General features: G+C 36.8%; 1 protein-coding gene across 1 annotated transcript; it reads left to right on the top strand.

Moving 5' to 3' along the window:
- The first annotated feature begins 3,655 nt into the window (after positions 1–3,655).
- LOC125472651 lies at positions 3,656–4,030 on the top strand. The gene has a single exon (XM_048574306.1). The coding sequence runs from the start codon at positions 3,656–3,658 to the stop codon at positions 4,028–4,030; it is 375 nt and encodes a 124-aa protein (XP_048430263.1).
- The last annotated feature ends 15,271 nt before the right edge of the window (positions 4,031–19,301 follow it).

Raw genomic sequence — 19,301 nt, 5'->3', positions numbered from 1 at the left:
TGATCATGATGGTGATAGTGTGTTGTGTCGATAGAATCGATACTATTGAGAAGCTCTCTGCTGCTTTGTGTAGGGTGATGAAGACGGTGCAAGAATATACAAGGAATGAAGCATCAGACTTCAGACCCAAAAAAAACAAGATGAACAAGGAGACTGTCAACCGAAATGTTATAGTGGGATGGGACCCACATATCCCTCTCATTGACGAGAGACCCAAAAAAAACAAGATGAACTAGGAGACTGTCGACCGAAATACTATAGTGGGATGAAACCCACCTATCATTTTCATTGACAAGAAATTTTTACTAAGGATAATACTTGGGTACTCACAGGGACAAGGAGAGTGTCCAAATTACCGACCAAATGACATGAATCAATAAGAATTTAACACATGTAATTTTTTTTTTTTCAAAAAAGAACCAAACCTCATTCAGGCTTAGAAGCCCAAAGATTAACAGCGTCTTCTCCCAATGATGTAGGACTCCAATCGTCCTTCTCCCTTTCCTCCCCTCTTTTTCTCTCAAACCACTATCCATCTAGAGCAGTGATGGTGAACTTATAAGAATCCTTATTGGACTCAACTAGTTGTAATAAAGATGAGTCAGCATGTTTTAATTATAAATCAGTATGAGTTTTGTATACGTGTAAAACCATTCCCTATAATTGAGGAGTTACGTCCATAGTGTTTCAAACTGAAACACGTACTTGATCCCACTCATCCACGACTCACCCACGATTCGAACCGAAAGTAATGGGGTTTGTAATTAAATCCCACAATAGATAAAAGTTGTGTAAACCTTGCTTTATATATTGGATTCCTTGCTCACAGAGAAAAACACTATTCACTTTTGGGACTATCACCATAAGAATATATTGGTCTCCCAATGAGTAGAAGAATCCTCTTAAATCATTACCATGTCTACTACAGGTTAGAAACTGAGATGTAATTATCAAAATGGTGTTCTAGGATTTCCTGTTAGTCTAAAGTATATATGTTAATACATTCCAACATTTGGTATCAAAGCCATCTAACAGGCCCTAGATCCTATATGATTTCACTGCAGTAAATTGCTATGTTTGGCTTGTTTTATTTAATAGCCATTTTTGAGTTTCTTTTACTTTAAACCCTAATGAAGGTACTGTGATTTAAAACTACTGCAACGTCCATATTCTTTCTCAAAAGAAAGAATGTATGAGTAGGCAAAAGTTCTAAATTGCAAATAAAGTGTCTTTGCTCAGTCACCATTCTTGTCCAAAGACTTGAATTAGATGCATGAAAAGATTTCTTTCGCAATGGCAGTTTATACCTTTTGCTCAAAGGTGTGGTATAAACATGCATTGGTCATTTACTAATAATTATTAATGTCCACTGCAGTGAATACATCTGCTATGAGTTTGTCCTTCATTGAACCACGTAATGGAGGCAATTACAAAAAATGGAAGCAAGATATTGAGATAGTTCTGAGCTTAATGGACCTTGATTTGGCATTGAGGAAGGATGAACCTACACCTCTCACTGATACTTGATGCGAATATTAATTTCACACACAAATTAACCCTCTTTTGACAATTGTAGCATATAAATAAGTAGGAATCGTTCTTAAACCGGGGATTAGCAGGGATTGCTAAACACTCTAAACTGTCTCAAATAAATAAAACAAAGTTTCTAAACACTTAACTCAACTCAAAAGACTCAAAACAAGTTCACAAAACTCAAAACAAGCTGAAAACACTCAAAACTGCCTAAAAACACAATCTGGGCAGATTTGACTCTAAACACAAACTTGGATTAAATTTGATTCTAACTTGACTCAAAACTCTTAAAAACACAATCTAAAACATATTTGAACTAATTAGACACTCTAAAACAAATGGGGATTTGGTTTTGGACGAAAATCAAACAAACAAAACAAGAAATTAAACTAGGCAGATTTGGACGAATTTGATGGAATTAAGTGGATGATGGGATAGCTAGGAGGTTTTTCTCCACACATGGCATACTTGCATACAAAACAATCTCTAGTTGCTTATTCAATGAATTATGAACCTCAACATCCCAAGTTAATTAGGTACGCTTAAATTAACTCTCAGATTTCCCTTAGGTCATTGAATTGAATGGAATTAGCGCATTGCAATCAAATTATTCCTCAAAAGTTCTCTATATGAAAGCGCATAATAGAAAAACAATCAAAGATCATTAGGTTTTATGGAAATCATAAGTGTTGATGAGGCATTCGTAACTATGAAAGCGCATGATACTTATGCCAAGAATTTACTTAATATGATTGTGACCAACAATCTTAACTACTCATGAATATAAGTTCCCAACGATTAGGTGAAGTTTCCTTATACCCTAGCATCAGATTTATGCATGCAAATTAAGTGTGCACCCTCAATTCATATACATAAACAAGTTTTAATTCAAACAGATAAGTAAATTGAATTCACTATTCATGAAATCACAACTGAACGTAATCAAATCATCATGCAAATATAGCCATGGTTTCGAAATTCCCCCTAGCCAAAAAGGGGATTAGTTCCTCATACTCGCAAAACAAAGATCATTGAATTTAAACATTGAAAGAACAAGAAAGATTACACCTAAACGTTTCAGCAATTCCAGGTTGAATGGCATGCATGGCTAGGCTTCCCTTCCTCTTCCTTGCTGCGGCACAAGTTGTGGGTGGTGGATTTGGGGGTTTTGAATGGTGTGTTCTTGTTTAGAAGGATGAATAATGGCTAATTATGGTGGTAGGGTGCGGCAGGTTGTGTATGGAGTGTATGGAGTGAATGAATGAAGGAGAATGAAGAATAAGGGTTGCGGCAATAGGGTTTCTGAATAGCATAAAGGGTGGTACGAATTTGTGGCTGAAAATATGTTTATATAGTCTTAGGGTTAATTAGATTAGGGTTACACTTAGCAGATTTTTTGGATTAGGGCCCTAGGGTTCTGCACAAGTAAGTTAAATCCACTTAGGAGAGGGTTTGGCCCAATTAGTTTCATAAAAGGATTTGTGTAACCCAAATCCACAATGAATAAGGCCTAATAAATCAGAATCCAAAAGGAAAAAGGTTTAGGAAATTCGTCCAAAATTGGGCCTTCTAGAAACTAGGTGTTTTGTGGCTGATTTTGGGTTTTCTAGAAGAGATAAAAGGGGGAAGGGTGCAGCACCCTTTTAGGGTTAGATAAGGCTTCTAGAAATCATGTTTTTAGGTCCACTTGCAGCTAGGATTAAGGTGGAACAAGATTAGGTTAGGATAGGATAAGATAAGATAAGGTTTTGGATAATGTTGGATAAGGTTTTTGATAATGTTTCCTCTTTTGAGCTGATTCCTTATCCTCTTTGTCTTGACTTTAATTTCTTCCTCTTCTTATCAGGATCCTAGCCTTTTGAACTCCAAATTCGTCCATCCATCTTGGCCCATACATGTGTTATCCATTTAGTGCCCAAAACTGCTCCAAAATGCACTTTCTTGGTACCTTAACCCTTTGGACCTACAAACACACGAAAATGAGTTGAAATACTACATTAACTAAGAAATAATAACACAAATGCACAAGAATAAGCTAGCTAAGTCACCTAAATATGCTCCTATCAATACTTCCACTGCTGCACAAAGACTGAAGCATGAAAAGTAGGAGAAAGCCAAAAGGATGTCATTTATGGTCATAAAGAGGACCATAAGTGAGACTGTGAGAGGAGGCATCACTGCTTGTGACAAAGCAAAGGACTTCATGGAAGCTGTCGGGGCAAAGTTTAGGGAGTCAGAAAAGGCTGAGATGGGGAACTTAATGACCACACTTACATCTCTCAAGTTCAATGGAGACAAGAGTGTCAGGGAGCACATTTTCAAACTGGTCGAGACTGCTACAAAACTCAAGGACTTGGAGGCGCCTGTGGATGAAGCTTTTGTGGTGCATATGGCACTCACTTCACTACCATCTAGCTTTGATCAGTTGAAGATCTCCTATAATACACAAAAGGAGAAGTGGACCTTGGATGAACTCATATCCATTTGTGCTCAGTAGGAAGAAATGATGATGTATGAGACTATCAACCATATCAACTTTGTTCAAAGTGACAAGGGTAAGTAGCATGCGTACCAGTCTGGTAAGACCTCTAAGCAGTTGTCTTCTTATGGTAATGTTATAATTGACTCCTCCTCTAGGGGTCCTAAGATGCTTAGGGATAATTTGGACAATGTCAAACGTATTTTTGCAAAAGATATGGGCATTTGAAGAGGGATTGTGATAAACGCAAGAATTGGAAAATTAATAAAGGTATTTCTTTTGTTGAATTCTTTGTTTGCTTTGAAACTAATCTTGTTGAAGTCCCTCCAAATTCTTGGTGGTTTGACAGTGGGTGTTCGGTGCATATCACCAATTCCTTGCGGGGATTCGCAAGAGGAGTCACAACAACAAAAAAAAAAGGTCTTTCAAGTATATGTGGGCAATGGAAATAAAGTGGCAGTGGAAGCTATAGGCAATCTAAAGTTGAAGTTGTCAAGTGGCCATGTTTTAGAATTATTCGATGTACTCTATGTACCTTCGTTAAGAAGGAATTTAATTAAGCTTGTAAAATCTAGTTATGCTTTCATTGGTGATGATGAAAGCATTTGAATTTTCTTGAAAAATAATCCAAACAATGTTCTTGGAATTTGTTTCTTAATGAATGATTTATGGCAATTGTTGTGCTCACTTTTATTAAATTCAAATTGTTTGGTTGTTGAGTCAAGTTTATCTTGCAAGAGATTGCTCACAAATGAATCTTCATCCATGTTATGGCACAAAAGGTTAGCTCACATATCTAAGGCAAGAATTGAAAGACTAATAAAAGAAGGAATTTTGCCGACCTTGGATTTCAATGATTTAAAAGATTGTATTGACTGTTGCAAGGGAAAATTAACAAAAATAAAGAAGAAGAGTTCAATTAGGAGTAAAAAACTTTTGGAGTTGATACACACGGATGTGTGTGGACCTTTTCCAATTAAGACTCTTTGTGGCAATATGTATATGGTCTCTTTTATTGACGATTTCTCAAGGTTCACTTATCTCTTTTTAATCAAGGATAAATCTTCAATGTTTGATTGTTTTAAAATCTTTAAAAATGAGGTACAAAACCAATTGGATGTCCATTAAAGTTTTAAGGTCCGATAGGGGAGGAGAATATTATGACAGGTATAATGAGATTGGTCAAACAAAAGGACCTTTGGCGCTCTATCTGGAGCAATGTGGGATCCAAGCACATTACACATCAACAGGCACACCGCAACAAAATGGTGTGGTTGAAAGAACAAAACAAAACTTTGATAAAGATGGTGAGAAGCATGATGTGTCGTTCTAATTTACCACACAGTCTTTGGGGAGAAGCCTTACAAATGGCTAATTACATACTGAATAGGGTTCCCATGAAGTTAATTTGTAAAACTCCCTATGAGATTTGGATTGGACGAAAACCAAGCTTGAATCAAGTTTGTGGATGTTGAGCAAAAGCGAGGGTATATAACCCTAAGGAGAAGAAACTTGATTCAAGAACCATATCGTGCCACTTTGTGGGGTTTCCAGCAAGAACAAAGAGATATAAGTTCTACTCTTCCAATTTTCCCATGAAGATCTTTGAAACTGGGGTTGTAAAATTTATTGAAGAAGGTGAAGCAACATATGATTCTCAGTTGGGGTCTTCGAGCTTTGAATTTGCAGAAACTGGGAGTATTTTACCTAACAATACTCTTGGTGATTTTCAAGGAAGTGAGAGAATTGAGATTATTGGCAATGGTCAGGGAGTTGTCATTGAAGTTCAACAACAAATTGAATTTCACTTTGATAGCTTTAATCAGTCTCTTGGGAGCATTAATGGTGATCCGCAAACTAGAACATCATCGCATGCATGTAATGAGTTACTTCAACAAGAAGTTATGACAGAGAGCGGAATACAACCAAATATTGGGAATTCGTCAAGGATTTCTGATGAGTTGCTTGAACAACAAATCACAATTGAGAAGAGAGTGCAACCACAGAGAACTAGAAAGTCAGCCATCCCTAGTGATTATTTTGTATATCTTCAGGAGATTGAGCAAATGAAGGGATGCAAGAAGATCCAACCTCGTTCAATGAAGCAATGGAATGTGAGGAGTCTAATTATTTGAAGGAAGCCCTGCTTAACGAGTTAAATTCCATGCAAATGAACAGCGTGTAGACTTTGGTTGAGGCATCAACAAATGTGAAAGCAATTGGTTGCAAATGGGTCTTCAAAACAAAGAGGGACTCAAGTGGAAAAATCGAGAGATATAAGGCGAGACTCGTGGCAAAAGGCTTCACTCAAACTGAAGGCATAGATTATACTAAGACGTTATCCCAGTCTCGACAAAGGATAATCTTAGAGTAATTCTTTCACCGGTTGCACACTTTAATCTTGAACTCCATCAAATGGATGTCAAAACGGTTTTCCTTAATGGAGAGCTGGATGAAGACATATATATGCAATAGCCCTCGTGTTTTGTAAGGGAAGGAGAGGAAAATATGGTTTGCAAATTAAATAAGTCCATATATGGTTTGAAGTAAACATCAAGACAATGGTTCATGAAGTTTGAACAAAAGGTTACTGCCTTGGGGTTCTTGCATATATCTTAAGGTATGTGGTTCTAGATTTGTCTTTCTTATCTTATATGTGGATGACATACTCTTAGCTAGCAATTGTATGAATATGCTACTAGAAACAAGAGAATTATTGTCAAAAACCTTCAAAATGAAGGACATAGGTGATGCTTATTTTGTCTTGGGTATTGAAATTGTGAAAGATAGATCAAAGGGAATGTTGGGGCTCTCTCAAAGGGCTTATATAGATAAAGTGTTGCATTGTTTCAATATGCAACAATGTTCAGATAAAGAAGTGCCAATGAGGAAAGGTGACCGACTTAGTAAATCTTAGTGCAAGAGAAATGAATTTGAAAAAATAGGCATGTCTACTAAACCTTATGCCTCTTTAGTAAGCAGCCTTATGTACGCACAAGTTTACACAAGACCTAATCTAGCTTATGCAATAAGTGTGCTTGGTAGATACCAAGCAAATCCAAGAGAGCAACACTGGGTGGCAGCCAAGAAAGTGTTGAGATACTTACAACGAACCAAGTCTTTTATGTTGGTTTACAAGAAGGTTAAGAACCTAGAGTTAATTAGGTATACAGATTTAGACTTTGCGAGGTGTACCAACGATAGGAAGTCCACAAGTGGCTGTATATTTTTTCTGGGAGGTGCTGCAATTTCATGGAGAAGTGTTAAACAAAAGGCACTAACAACTTCAACCATGGAGGCTGAATTTATTGTTTTGTTTGAAGCAACAAAGAAGGGAATATGGTTGAGGAATCTCATCATTTTCGTGAGAATAATGGATACAATTGGAAGGCCCTTGACCATTTATTGTAACAATAAGGCGGCAGTGTTCTTTTCTAAGAACAACAAAAAGTCTGATGCAACTCACCTAATGGATGTAAAATATTTATCTGTGAAGGACCAAGTGAAGAAATGTGAGGTGCTAGTGGAACACATTGACACTTAAAAGATGGTGGATGATCCCTTGACAAAACCTTTATCAGTCGGAGTGTTCAAGGAACATGTGACAAGCATGGGAGTCTATGAAAGCTTTGAATCCGCAGAAAAGTGGGAGTGAATCATGTTGGACATAGGTGCTACTGCATTTTTATGATTTGTTGTTTCTTTTCTGTTTATGTTGAATTGCCATTTTGTTTTAAGACTCAAACATATTAAAGCACTAAATGTAAATGATGTTTCTTCCAAAGAACACATTGGATAAGTTTGATTGGTGCAGGAAACATGGTATGGACTCGAAGTCCTTTTATATAAGATGGAAAAGTCTTGTACACTAAACAAAAAGGGTGTAACATTTGTAGTGATAATTCAAGTATAGATTGTACATATATGTATATTTCATTGATGTCATATAGTGTCCTTTCAAAACATTGTGATTTCAGGGTGCATGCAGTAGTCTTACATGTGTTGTTTTATAGAGTTCGTGTTTTAAAGGGTCACTAGTAGATATGTATAGGATATGGATTGTGTGAAACTCACAGTGATCACTAAGGAATGATTTATGATAAACATGTTGTTTCTAAGAACAACTAGTTAACGTCTAAGTGGGAGAATGTAAAAATTCTTATGAGATGATAAGATGAGTCAGCATGTTTTAATTATAAATCAGTGTGAGTTTTGTATACGTGTAAAACCTTCCCTATAATTGAGGAGTTACATCCATAGTGTTTCAAACTGAAGCACGTACTTGATCCCACACATCCACGACTTATCCACGATTGGAACTGAAAGCAATAGGGTCTGCAACCAACTCCCACGATAGATGGAAGTTGTGTAAACCTTGCTTTATATATTGGATTCCTTGCTCATAGAGGAAAACACTCTTAGCTTTTAGGACTATCATCATAAGAGTATATTGGTCCCCCAATGAGTATAAGAATCCTTTTGAATCATTACCATGTCTACTGCAGGTTAGAAACTGAGATGTAATTGTCAAAATGGTGTTCTAAGATTTTCTGTTAGTCTAAAGTATATATGTTAATACATTCCAACATGAACTCCGAGCAACGACGACCAGCAGCAAAATTGAATAGAAAAGCCAGACGATCTTCAAAAACAAGGAATCGGGTATGTTTTGAAGAATTACATTTACTTTTTCTCCATTCTTAATTTTTATGTTCAATTTTTTTTTTTATGTGAGCAGGGTATTCTCTTATTAGGGTTTGCTCTTGTTATTATTAATGTTGTTCGAATTATTTAAAAATTCAATTCAATTTTATTTCAATTCTCCATTTTCTTTTCAATTCTAATGGAACCAAATGATCCATTCTCTAATGTATTATTTGATGGTATGTTTTCTGTCTTTGTATAATTTGAATTTGTATTTGAAATTTTGTCTTTTGGTCTGAAAATTGTGATAGTAGGCTATTTTTGTCCATTCTGTTATTGTTATTGGTGTTGGTATGTCAAGGATTGCAGTTGCACGAATTCTGGGTTTTTTGGGTTTTTTATTTTATTTTATTTATTGATTTTATTTATATTTATTTTTTTATAGTTTTGAGTATGTTTTCTTCTTTTGTGTTTGAATACAAGTAGGTTGAAGAGCTACATAAAGGACAACCACAAGGGCAAAGCCATACAAAGCAAAGTTCCCAACACTACGATGTCAACCATTTTGCATCTGTGAGTAGTAGATTCCTTTTTCCATTTCCATGCTCCTTGATTAGTTTTACAATTTAGTCACTTTTTTAAGATGTATTGTGTTCCGTTTTTTCTGGGAGTTGTCAAGATTATAGTAATCAACTTGTTCCATTTAGTGACGCCCATAAAATGAAAGCTACCGTGTTCATATGTCTTCCAAAATATCTAGAATCTCATAATCTATGGGTCATTTGTGTGCAGGATGTTCATTACGAGGACAAGGAATTGAGAGAAGCACAAACTCCCTGTGGTTATCACTGAGGCGTCTCAGATGCCTAGAGTTGAAGGAGTTGATGTCTCTATTTGATATAAATAATGTCTTTGTACATGCTGATGACTATGGTCTAATATGGACATAGATTGTTTCTCAAATTGGTATGAGAGGGTAAAATAGTATGTGAGATTCGTCTTAGTTTCATTTATAATTTTGGGTTGGAATCTATAAATCTGTAACAAATAAGAGACTTTTGTTTTGTATATGTATACTTTGATAGCATCTTTCAAATCCTTTCTATATGTCAAACAAAGTTTACTACCTTATATGAAAATGTTTTTGTTTTCATGTACATTTGAAAGTGTCTTTTCCTTTATTTAGTTTTACTTAATTAGGGCATTGTCATTTGTGTATCTGGTCAGAGAGTATCTATATTAATGCAGAGTTACATTGAGACACTGATGCGAGAATTATACGCACTCAAATTAACCCTCTTTTTGACAATTGTAGTATAAGTATAAGTAGGGATCGTTCTTAACCGGCGATTAGGAGGGATTGCAAATCACTTGGAAACTGACTCAAAAACGTAAAATAAAGTTTAAAACACTAAACTAGACTCAAAGAATGCGAAACTAAACGCTTAAAACACTAAAACAAACCAAAAGACTCAAAATAGCACAAACACACTCAAATCTGCCTAAAGACCACTTTCTGGGCAGTTTTGAGCACAAACCCAAATTTGGACGAAATTAAGTTGTAACTTGACTCAAGACTCTTAAAAACACAAACTAAATTGATTTCTAACTAATTTGACAATAAAGTAAAGGGGGATTTAGGGTTTGACGAAATTAAACTAAATGAACAAATTGCAATTAAAACAGAATGTAAATATGAAATTGATGAAATGGAATGAATGGATGCTAGCCAAGGGGTTCATCTCCACACATGTTACACTTGCATAATAAAAAGATTTCCAATTGCATTTCAATAAACCATGAATTCTCAACACCCCAAGTTAATCGTGATGCACTAATTAACCTTCAAATCTTCCTAACGTTATTGAATTGGATGATTGCATACGACAACCCAAAACATTCCCCACAAGTCCCCTACATGATTGCATAATAGAGATACAAGCAAGAATCATTACGCTCTATGAAAATTATAAGTGTTGACGAGGCATTCGTTACTATGATTGCATGAAACTTATGCCAAGAATTCGTTTAACGCGATTTTTTATAAGCAACCTCCACTACTTGTGAATATAAGTTCGTAACTATTAGGTGAAACTCACTTATATTCTAGCGTCATATTCATGCATGAAAATTAAGCGTGTACTCTCAATAAACATACATAAATAAGTTATCAATCAAACAGTTAAACAAATTGAATCCACAACTTATGAAACGCAATTAGAAGTAATCAAATCAAAATGCAAGCATAAACATATATTTCGAATCCCCCCTAGCCAAGGGGGGTTTAGTTCCTCATACGTACAAAACAAAGAGAATTGAAATTAAACATTGAATTCAAAGGAAAAGAAACACCTAAACATTCCAACAACTCAAACTTGAATTGTATGAACGTTTAGGCCCTCTTCTCTTCCTCTTTGTTGCTGCACAAGGTCTAAGGATAGTTTGATGGTGTGAATGTGTATGAATGGATGAATTTCTGAATATGGAAGAGTGTATGAATTGTGGCTGCAATGGATGCTTATTTATAGGTGAAAAAGAGGGAATATGACAGCTAGGAACTTGGTGGAAAGCTGGAAATGAAAAGGGGAATGCATGTGGCTGATTTATGAAGGGAATGCATGTGGATTAAAGTGGAATGACAGCTAGGTTATGATGATGAATGCATGTGCAAAGTTGGTTGAATGATTATGGGTGCATATGTCTGAAATAGCATGTGGAATGGCTGAATTATTTGTTGGGAAAGCATGTGATTAAAGAGTGGAAGTGCATGTGGCTTGGTTGGATGCACGGCAAAGGGGAGTGTTGGTGTGAATTTCTGGTACAAAGGGTTTCCTTTGGTCTTCAATTTCGTCCATCTACTTGGCTTCAAGTATATGCAATCCATTTAACGCCCCAAACTACTCCAAAATGCACCAAAATGCACCCTTTTGCGTACTTTGCCCTTAGAACCTGAAAACACACAAAAGAAGCATAAAGGACTAAAATAACTAAAGAAATATAACGTAAATGCACGAGAACAAGCCATTTAAGTCGCATGAATATGCTCCTATCAAATTCCCCCACACTTAGCTTTTGCTAGTCCTCGAGCAAAACAAAACAAAAGAAACCAAAAACAAAACAAAACGAACAAAACACAACCTACACCTTCCAACAATCGTCTCAGGGATTTCCAATGCACATGACAAGTTAAAAATCATTATTCCCACAGATTTTAGCCATCTTTACACTTAAGTACATTCTTACTCATAGTCACCACATACTAGTTCACAATTAAGCATTTAAAACCATGTTTTGAATGTAGTAACATGCCTTAGAGAATTTGCTCAATTCCTCACTAGAATGCACTCTATTTTCACACAGATTTTCTGACTTCACACCCTACACTAGGTATATGTGAGAAGATTGATGTAAATATGAAGACTAACACTCACATATGTTATATCAAAGAAAGCATTTTCTGGATTTAATAAGCATGTTTAGATATGATCTCATGAATGGAATGCTACGACTTAGATGCGAGAACCAGTGACACCATATGCTCATACCAAGTTCAAACTCCACAAATTGAAACACATAACACTCAAGATTGAAGTCACGGGTTGTAATGGGGCTTGGGGCATGTGGATAACAAAGAAGGGATATGGAAAACAAAGGTTCTTAAAGAAATAGTGAGCAAAGCACTTGAATCAACTTAGAATTCACTTTTGAATGAAAACTCAACTTTTGAACAAAAAGGGAGAATTTAGACAATTTAGGGCCAGAATTGGTGTTTTGGATCCTTTCTTCAATCACTCATTCTTTCATTTTTTTCAAGCTTTTTTTCTTTCTTCTTTCTTTCTTTTCTGTTTTCTTTCTTTGAATCTCAAAACATACTTAAGAACAAGCATTCCTTCCCCCACACTCATTTTCTTGCATAATGTAACTCAAAAGGAATTCATTTAAGTCATGCTCACTATCTTTTAAGAACAAGGGTGTGGACTGTCCTAAACTAGGCTAGGTGAGGATAATGAGGGTTAACAAGGAATAAAGGCTTAACAAGGCTCAACGGGGTTAACTTACACAAATAATGAAGTAGGATACATGGCAATTTGGCTTTGGTGATGGTCACTACGCAACTTCATCTTGAATATGTGTTATGCAAATCAATAACATGCTTTGAATGAAATGGGCATGAGTTCTAGCATTTGGAACTATATGATGAAACGCCTTCTAAGTAGTAACCAAGCAAAGAATAATGAGATCATGCAACGACTTTAGAAACAATAATGCACAGATTTTAACTCTCCAAATAACGTTTAGGCTCAAGTCTCACAGGGTTGTAGCGCTTGTTTGAGTTCCTTCCTTCAAGCATGTTACAAAAACGAATTTTTCTTTTATGATTGCATGTGAAGTCATACATTATAACCATAACCAAGCATATACCAAGAGTAAATCAAACTTTTCTCTATGTTTATAACTCTTTTTAACAGTCATGCAATTACAAACCAAATCCTTATCATTGTGTTGGAAGGTACCCTAAGACACAAACACACAAAAACGACTCAAAACACTCTTTTTAGGCTTTTCAAAACATGTTTTTCAAATTTTTATGTGATTTTCGGAGTTATAAAAACAAAACATACTAAAACACTCTAAAACAACTTAAAAACACCTTAAAATAGCAAGGAACAACATTTGAAGTTATGGGTGATAAAATCCCACGAATTTGCATCAAATATACTTAGTTACCCCCCCACACTTAAATCAAACATTGTCCTCAATGTTTCAAGCATAGACTCACACAAATAACAAACAAACAAACAAAACAACATCTAACAACCTAACATGGTATAAACAAAATCAACAACAAAGAGAAGAGTTTAGGAACGCAAATCTGGAATTGGAGTGCTTTCTCGGCCTTCCTTTGTTGAATGCATGGGCATGATCTTGGTGATTCCACAGGCTTACTCTTGAACTGGGCTGGAGGATTCTTCTGGTTTCCTCCAATCGTTGATTTTCCTTTGTGCTACTCTTGAACTGGGCAGCAGGATTCTTTTGGTCTCCCCCGAAGGTCTGAGCCTACTCCTTTTATCTGTTTCTTTGTTCAATCTCTCCAATTCGTATTGAAGAGGGTTAGAGGATAGCTCAGCATATGCAGTTGTTGCTTGTCTCCTCATGCTTCAATGTATTATTTTCACTTGCCTTACTTGCTCCCCTTTGCAGAAGTGGTCCCTTCTCTGGAAGTGTATCAACCGTTGAAGATGACTACTCGAGAGCAACGCTAGGTAAGCAATCAGGGAAGGGATTCCAGGCAGTTGGTTCCAGATCGAAAGACTGACTCCAAGTGCCGGTTGATTGCTTCTTTTACTTTGCCATGCGAGTAAGAACAGGACAAAGAAAAAGACAGGGAAAGAGCATGATATGAGATACTTTTGCTTTTGACCTTGATGATATGAGATACCTTTGCTTTTGAAGAAGCGGTGAATGAATCAGCACATGTATTTGTTGTGCTTGTCTACCGTTTCCTCCTGGGTCATCTGTACTCCAGGCATCTGGTATCATCTTTAGGGAAGAAGAAAAAATTGAGTATTTCGAAAGGCTTTGCTGGGCGTGCGCCCTCAGAGGTGAGGAAGAGTTGGGCATTTTCTTCAGGTCTGCCTTGCCATAAAAGATAAAGGTCGACATATATAGGGATTTCCCAATAGCAAGTGGTGGTACTGTTCTTTTACCCTTGTCGACAAAAGTTTTGATCCCGCAAATCCGGCCTTTTGAAATAGTGATGACTCTTTGATTTCTGAACGACGCCTCTTCGATTTCTGAACGAGCGCCTCTTTTGACAAAGTTGGACCCGTGTTCTGAAAAGCCGAGAAAGCGTCGCCGACCTCCACGTGTTTTCAACTTTGTCGGAGATCTTTTGACAAAGTTGAACGCGTTTTCTGAAAAGCCGAGAAAGCGTCGCCTAACTTATGCCGGAAAATCCGGCTTTTGAGATTTGCAGAGCGATATCTCTTCAACTTTTGAATAAGCGGCCCTTCCTTTTTATAGAGGTATCGATCACCTCTAACATGCACACTTTGAAGGTTGCTCATTCCTGAAAATCATCTCCGGCCCTTTGAGTTTTAACTCCATCCACCCATCTCTTTTAACACCTTTGAAAAATGGCTAACCCATCGAACCTTAGCTTAGAATTGAGTCTCAGCAGTGATACGGGCGCGCCGCGTCAAGGTAACGTATGGCGCCCTTCTTTCTTATCTTCTAACGGTCCTCTTACAGGTGAAGACTCAGTGATGCAGGATGCAACAATAGCTACGATAGTAGCTCGGAACCTCCTCACTCCCAAAGATAGTCAGCTGCTTTCAGGACGGTCCGATGAGTTGGCCGTTCAAAAGTCCCTGGCTCTCAGTGTTCAGTGCGCGGGCTCTGTGTCCAACATGGGCCAACGCCTGCTTGCTCAGTCCCGTCAAGTGGAATCATTGATGGCAGAGGTGGAAAATCTTAAGCAGGAGATCAAACAGCTTAAGTACGAGAATAGAAGTTTGCATGTGCTTGCAAATAACTATTCGTCGGGCATGAAGAGGAAGCTTGATGAGATGCAAGAATCTCAAGGTCGAATGCAAAGTGACCGTCAAAGGCTTGCGTCTTTCTTTCAGAGGCACCTTTTTCCTGGGTCATCCAGCGTTCCGCCAAGTATTGAGGCCTAGAATGCTCTATCTCCGATGTCTTCCGCTCCTATGCCTCTCGCTCCTATGCCTCTCGCTCTGATGCCCTTGCTCCTATGCCTCTTGCTCCGATGACTTCCGCTCCTAAAGTTTTGCCACGTAGTGGGGCTTCACGTAAACAAAAACAACCTTTGTGAAGGCTCCATCTTTCTCTTTCTTTGCGTTTTTTTTTTTTTTTTTTTTTTTTTTTTTTTGAATCAAACGGCATGGAATTGATCTTTGAATGGAAGGTGATACTTGAAATGATCCGGTAATGGTTTAAATTCAAGATTGGATGCCTGAATCATTAACAACATGTTAGTATAAAAGAAAATTGAAATTGGAGGAGGTGGCTTACTTATGTGATCCAATAAGAACTCAAGAATAAACACCCCTTCTTTGAACGTTTTAGGGACTTTGCACTTAGTCAGATTTGATGTGAGGATTGGTCCTTGTCTTGTGTCATAAAATTCAACTTCTTTGGGGTTGTTTATCTCAAGAACGTCCTCTTTGATGAATTCATGATATTCCCTACTTTTCACCTTTGGAAGGGCTTCCAAGGTGTCTTTTTCACTTTCTTCTTCCTTGGAATTCATGAACCTGCAAGGAATAGGGATATTAGGTGGAATGGGGTTAGAACTAATTAAATTTGGAATAACCTTACTTGAATTAGATGGCGTAGGAGCAATAGGTGCCTCCGGCAAAGGTGTCTCCACTCTTGCCGTGGGTTGGGTGTATTCCTCTTCCTTGTGATTTGATTTTGATGGTTGAGGGTCCGTTCCAACCTCCTTGTCACTTCTCAACATGATTTCCTTGGAAGTTTCAAATTCTCCCTTCGGATTTGCAATGGTTGAACTAGGAAGTTCGCCTTGGTCTCGAAACTGTCCTACGAACTCCGCGATCTGCCCAATTTGCTTTTCCAAGTGGTCCAACCTTTTGTCTTGATTTTCCCTCTCTTTGTTTTGAGTTTGGATTCCCTGCGTCAAAGTAGTAGGTAATTGAAAAATCGTATCATTATCATTTGAATTACCTACATTACTTTGGGCAGGTTGTGGTGGCTGCATAGGCGTTGAATAGAACTCCTCATATGGCTGCCAATATCCTTCTTGTTGAGCCTCATTGTCTTGATTTTGTGAGCCCTGCACCAAACAAATTAATTCATTAAGCTTTTGATTATAATCTATTGACGAACTTGAGTTTGGTTGGGCATATTGAATATGAGGTGGCTGCCAATATCCTTCTTGTTGAACATTTTGAGGTTCCCACCATATAGAGTTTGAATGATCACTCCAATCTGAATTGTAAGTATTGGAAAACACGTTATTCCTTGATTGAAGATCAAATATATCAACGCTTTGCATTTGGGACCTTTCCATGAGCTGTGACAATAAATAAGCATTATCAAGTGCCATGTTGTGCTTCTCTAGTACTTGAATTCAACAAACAAAACACAAATCAAAAACTAAAACTAAAATACATAACAGAAACGAACAATCCAAGGGATTAGCAAATTTGCTAATCCTCGGCAACGACACCAAAATTTGATGCGAGAATTATACGCACTCAAATTAAACCCTCTTTTTGACAATTGTAGTATAAGTATAAGTAGGGATCGTTCTTAATCGGGGATTAGGAGGGATTGCAAATCACTTGGAAACTGACTCAAAAACGTAAAATAAAGTTTAAAACACTAAACTAGACTCAAAGAATGCGAAACTAAACGCTTAAAACACTAAAACAAACCAAAAGACTCAAAATAGCACAAACACACTCAAATCTGCCTAAAGACCACTTTCTGGGCAGTTTTGAGCACAAACCCAAATTTGGACGAAATTAAGTTGTAACTTGACTCAAGACTCTTAAAAACACAAACTAAATTGATTTCTAACTAATTTGACAATAAAGTAAAGGGGGATTTAGGGTTTGACGAAATTAAACTAAATGAACAAATTGCAATTAAAACAGAATGTAAATATGAAATTGATGAAATGGAATGAATGGATGCTAGCCAAGGGGTTCATCTCCACACATGTTACACTTGCATAATAAAAAGATTTCCAATTGCATTTCAATAAACCATGAATTCTCAACACCCCAAGTTAACCGTGATGCACTAATTAACCTTCAAATCTTCCTAATGTTATTGAATTGGATGATTGCATACGACAACCCAAAACATTCCCCACAAGTCCCCTACATGATTACATAATAGAGATACAAGCAAGAATCATTACGCTCTATGAAAATTATAAGTGTTGACGAGGCATTCGTTACTATGATTGCATGAAACTTATGCCAAGAATTCGTTTAACGCGATTGTTTATAAGCAACCTCCACTACTTGTGAATATAAGTTCGTAACTATTAGGTGAAACTCACTTATATTCTAGCGTCATATTCATGCATGAAAATTAAGCGTGTACTCTCAATAAACATACATAAATAAGTTATCAATCAAACAGTTAAACAAATTGAATCCACAACTTATGAAACGCAATTAGAAGTAATCAAATCAAAATGCAAGCATAAACATATATTTCGAATCCCCCCTAGCCAAGTGGGGTTTAGTTCCTCATACGTACAAAACAAAGAGAATTGAAATTAAACATTGAATTCAAAGGAAAAGAAACACCTAAACATTCCAACAACTCAAACTTGAATTGTATGAACATTTAGGCCCTCTTCTCTTCCTCTTTGTTGCTGCACAAGGTCTAAGGATAGTTTGATGGTGTGAATGTGTATGAATGGATGAATTTCTGAATATGGAAGAGTGTATGAATTGTGGCTGCAATGGATGCTTATTTATAGGTGAAAAAGAGGGAATATGACAGCTAGGAACTTGGTGGAAAGCTGGAAATGAAAAGGGGAATGCATGTGGCTGATTTATGAAGGGAATGCATGTGGATTAAAGTGGAATGACAGCTAGGTTATGATGATGAATGCATGTGCAAAGTTGGTTGAATGATTATGGGTGCATATGGCTAAAATAGCATGTGGAATGGCTGAATTATTTGTTGGGAAAGCATGTGATTAAAGAGTGGAAGTGCATGTGGCTTGGTTGGATGCACGGCAAAGGGGAGTGTTGGTGTGAATTTCTAGTACAAAGGGCCTCCTTTGGTCTTCAATTTCATCCATCTACTTGGCTTCAAGTATATGCAATCCATTTAACGCCCCAAACTACTCCAAAATGCACCCTTTTGCATACTTTGCCCTTAGAACCTGAAAACACACAAAAGAAGCATAAAGGACTAAAATAACTAAAGAAACATAACGTAAATGCACGAGAACAAGCCATTTAAGTCGCATGAATATGCTCCTATCAGACACCTACAAAGGAATAGATAAGAAAATCAACTATGAAACTAGTTTGGCTTCTTAGTAGTACAGACGTTTAGTGAAAGGAAATTGTGTCGTTTGATGAACAAAAACCAAAGTAGCAATAGCAATCTCCAAAATTATCACCAAAGTAGCACTTGACTTGTGATATCCCTTTAGTCACACTTGTTTAATACAATATAAGTTCAACAAAATGACTTCTCCAATTCAACAAAAATTGCCTCCATGGTCTTTATCTTCTCATTTTCCAAGCCCCTTGTTTGCACTGTTACTTTGTGAAAGATCATGATGGTGCACCATAACTTCCTATAAATTACCAAACAAATTATATTATATAAAATCATTCATCAAAACAATAAGATAATACTTCTTAAGTTATACTAGTTGACACACCCCGACCGAAATCAAGGCATGTTGGCCGTCACGTGAAGGTGACATAGCCATGTGCACAGTACGGAAGCAATAATAATATAAGAAATGCAAATAAATAAAAACCAAACTAACTAGAGCACTAAATAAGATAAGGTGCAAGACAAAAATAAGTGTGAATTCACAACCAGCATAAGTACACTAAGTGTAGTGCAGTAGGACAACTACTAATTATACAACACCTAAAGGTGACCATACAACGGT

The sequence above is a fragment of a genome, unplaced genomic scaffold, assembly GCF_019419815.1.
Source record: "Pyrus x bretschneideri cultivar Hongxiangsu unplaced genomic scaffold, Pyrus_bretschneideri_v1 Contig70, whole genome shotgun sequence".
NCBI lineage: Eukaryota > Viridiplantae > Streptophyta > Magnoliopsida > Rosales > Rosaceae > Pyrus > Pyrus x bretschneideri.
The sequence above is the reverse complement of the archived record's forward strand: the minus strand, read 5'-3'. Positions and strand labels throughout refer to the sequence as shown.

Bases quoted from the DNA above. Each gene is read 5' to 3' on its own strand.
- LOC125472651 (XM_048574306.1), top strand. From the start codon at position 3,656: ATGTCATTTATGGTCATAAAGAGGACCATAAGTGAGACTGTGAGAGGA.